This window comes from Tupaia chinensis, unplaced genomic scaffold, assembly GCF_000334495.1.
Source record: "Tupaia chinensis unplaced genomic scaffold, TupChi_1.0 Scaffold144991_2, whole genome shotgun sequence".
Lineage (NCBI taxonomy): Eukaryota > Metazoa > Chordata > Mammalia > Scandentia > Tupaiidae > Tupaia > Tupaia belangeri.
This window is the reverse complement of record NW_006204851.1, coordinates 1,672,428-1,675,138: the sequence shown is the minus strand read 5'-3', so window position 1 is coordinate 1,675,138 and position 2,711 is coordinate 1,672,428. Positions and strand designations below refer to the sequence as shown.

Below are 2,711 nucleotides of genomic sequence, written 5' to 3'. Positions count from 1 at the left end.
GAAAGAGTGGGAGGATGACTGCTTTGCACTGCAGTGGGGATCCAATTAACTGAGGATTGTAGTTTTTGCTCTTTTGAGGAATGTGTTTCTTTTCACCTTTGTTCTATTCATCAAATCACTTAGTTGTCTGTATACCTTGTTTGAATGTTCTTTGTGTCTTAGGAGGGGAAGAATAACTTGCTCCTTTGTATGCCGTTGATTTTTATCCCTTCCTTTTCTCTTGCCTTGGGCTAGCAAACGGAACCTCCAGCAGCCAGCTCTCTACCCCCAAGTCTAAGCAGTCTCCCATCTCTACGCCCACCAGTCCTGGCAGCCTCCGGAAGCACAAGGTATTATGTCTCTTATACCTTACTAAACCCCTTTGCACTTGGAATTTCTCGAACTTTTGGGTGACATTTTTTCTCTTGCATACTTATTTTAATAGTACAGTAAGAAAAAAAAATGCTTAGAGACCAGCAGTTGGCATGAATGAATAGATTCTTGTTTATATTCTTTCACTGGACTCCCATGTAGTCGACCGTGGTTCGAGTCCTGGACCCGGTGGCTTAAACTCACACCGGGTGCGTGTGCATGTGTGCCCAAGATCCTGAGAGAAGAATGGAGGAGAAGGGATTGGATTGCAGCGTGACCATCCCCCCGGGGGAATGAAGGAGAAGGGATTGTGGCGTGACCATCCCCTCTGGGGGGTGATTTTTCGCTTTCCGTCTCTATGTCTCTCTCTGTCTGGCGAAGGCACACGCCCTATAGCGAAAATTTCTCTCAAATAAATAAATAAATAAATAAATAAATAAATAAATAGTACACTAAGGCCATAATTCCCCTTTTTCTGGCTCCATTATCATGACGTCTTGGAAATTCCAGCAGGGACCAATCTTCTAGTCACGTTTACTTATCCCTCTGACCCCTGGTTTATGCATTTCCAATTACATTCTGGTACCTCTTCCAAAACGTAGAAGTACAAAGGTCCCAAGTGCAGAGCTAATTGGTAATAACCCAACCACATCTTATGGGGTGAGTTTCTCACTTGTCTCCCCAACTTAGAGGCATAGAAAATGGGATACTGAGGGAAACTAATGCCAGTGGAATCAGTCAATGGAAGTAACATAAACATAACAGTCAAAAAATGTTGCAGTGAGTTATTCCCTTTAAATCTGCTGCTGGACAATAATGAATGAATAGATTCTTGTTTATATTTTCTTTCTTTTTGTCTTTCTTTCTCTTTCTTTCTGGCCAGAGTGTGTGCACTTCCCAGGGATAGACAGAGAGAGGGAGAGAAAGAAAGCACCTTCCAATGGGGAGTGATCATACCACAGTCCCTTCTCCTTTACTCCATCTTGTCCAAATTTTGAGCATGCATGCATACGTGCCCAATGTGTTTTTCAAGGTGCAGGTCTAGGACCTGAACTGTGTGGTTAACTGTGTGGTATCTGGCTCCCTTAACCACTAGGCCATGGGGACCACCATACCCACTATGTGATCTTCATTATCAGGTAGATTCTGGTACAATGTAGAAAGAGACGACATATACATATTACATTGGTCTTAAGGGATACCATTTACATAACTTAAACTATCTCAAATAAATATATTGTTAAAAAAATAGAAGTGTATAAATTCTCTAGCATCACTTCCCAAACATATTGACACTCAGAAATCTCTCCTGTGTAGAAAATCTGGAGAGGTCACTGTCTTGAACCTGTTATATTGTACTTGAAACAGTTGGATATAGTTCTTCTCTGATTACCACACTGTGGAACAATTCTCTCTAGAATTCTCTTGCCTTCTCCTGACTCACAAGACCTATGTTAGATGGAAAAAGGCAAAAAAAAAAAAAAAGCCAACAATTATGGCTAACTCCATCACAGAACTGGAAAATATCTTAGAGGAAGATAAATCAGTTTCGTTTAATTCTCTCAATAATCATATGAGGTTGATGTTTTTACAGATGAGGAAATTGAGACCTAGAAAGTTTAAATTACTTACTTAGACAACATAGCTGGCAGTAGGACTGGTATTTAAGTCAATGCCAGCAGTATGCTGGAGCCCATTCTCACTAGTAGCTCATGAGAACTGATTGTGTACATCACTTCTCAAGTCTGTGTTCAATGACGTTATGTCAGTAACTTGAACTCAGCTGTGGTGGGAATATTTACACCGCAGAAACTGGCAAATACTACAACTTAAGGCTGTTGTTTTATTCCCACAGAAAGCCTGCTGTTAAACATTTAGCAGTACATGACTGCTTGGCATTCATGCTCATTTCCTTTTTTATACATCAGGCTTTTAATTTCCTGGTTAATCTGACCATTGCCTGCTTCATCATTCCTAATGCCCTTTTCACTTCTTTAATGACCCCTTTAACTCCTGGTATTGATCCTAACCAGAACCTTCTGACTGTCTGGCTGAGCAATTTGGTTTCCTGGAGGGAGGATTTGCTGAACTCTCTGTGTAGAAAGCATAATCCAAAGATCAGGAGATAGATTTTAAAAAAATGTTCTTAGTGAGCTTTTAGTTATTCTTTGCTGAGCAATAAAGCTTGTTACTGTGAGGACATTCCAAAACCAGAGGATCCTGCCTCTGTTGTTCCACTGTCCACAAAGAATCTCCTATACTATGCTGCTGCTTTTTTTTTTTCTTTTTTGCCACAGGGTGCATGTGCTTGTCAAAGAGAGATAGTGAGAGGGAAAGTAAGAAATCAGCCCCCTGGTTAG

At 40.8% G+C, this 2,711-nt stretch overlaps 1 protein-coding gene across 1 annotated transcript in view; it reads left to right on the top strand.

The window, feature by feature from the left end:
• DCX (doublecortin) overlaps positions 1-2,480 on the top strand; it is a 125,432-nt gene extending 122,952 nt beyond the window's left edge. Inside the window, exons 5-6 of the mRNA XM_027767964.1 lie at positions 235-329; positions 2,280-2,480. Of these exons, the coding sequence (XP_027623765.1) occupies positions 235-329; positions 2,280-2,480 (296 nt within the window). The remainder of the gene's footprint in view (positions 1-234; positions 330-2,279) is intronic.
• Positions 2,481-2,711: the final 231 nt, after the last annotated feature.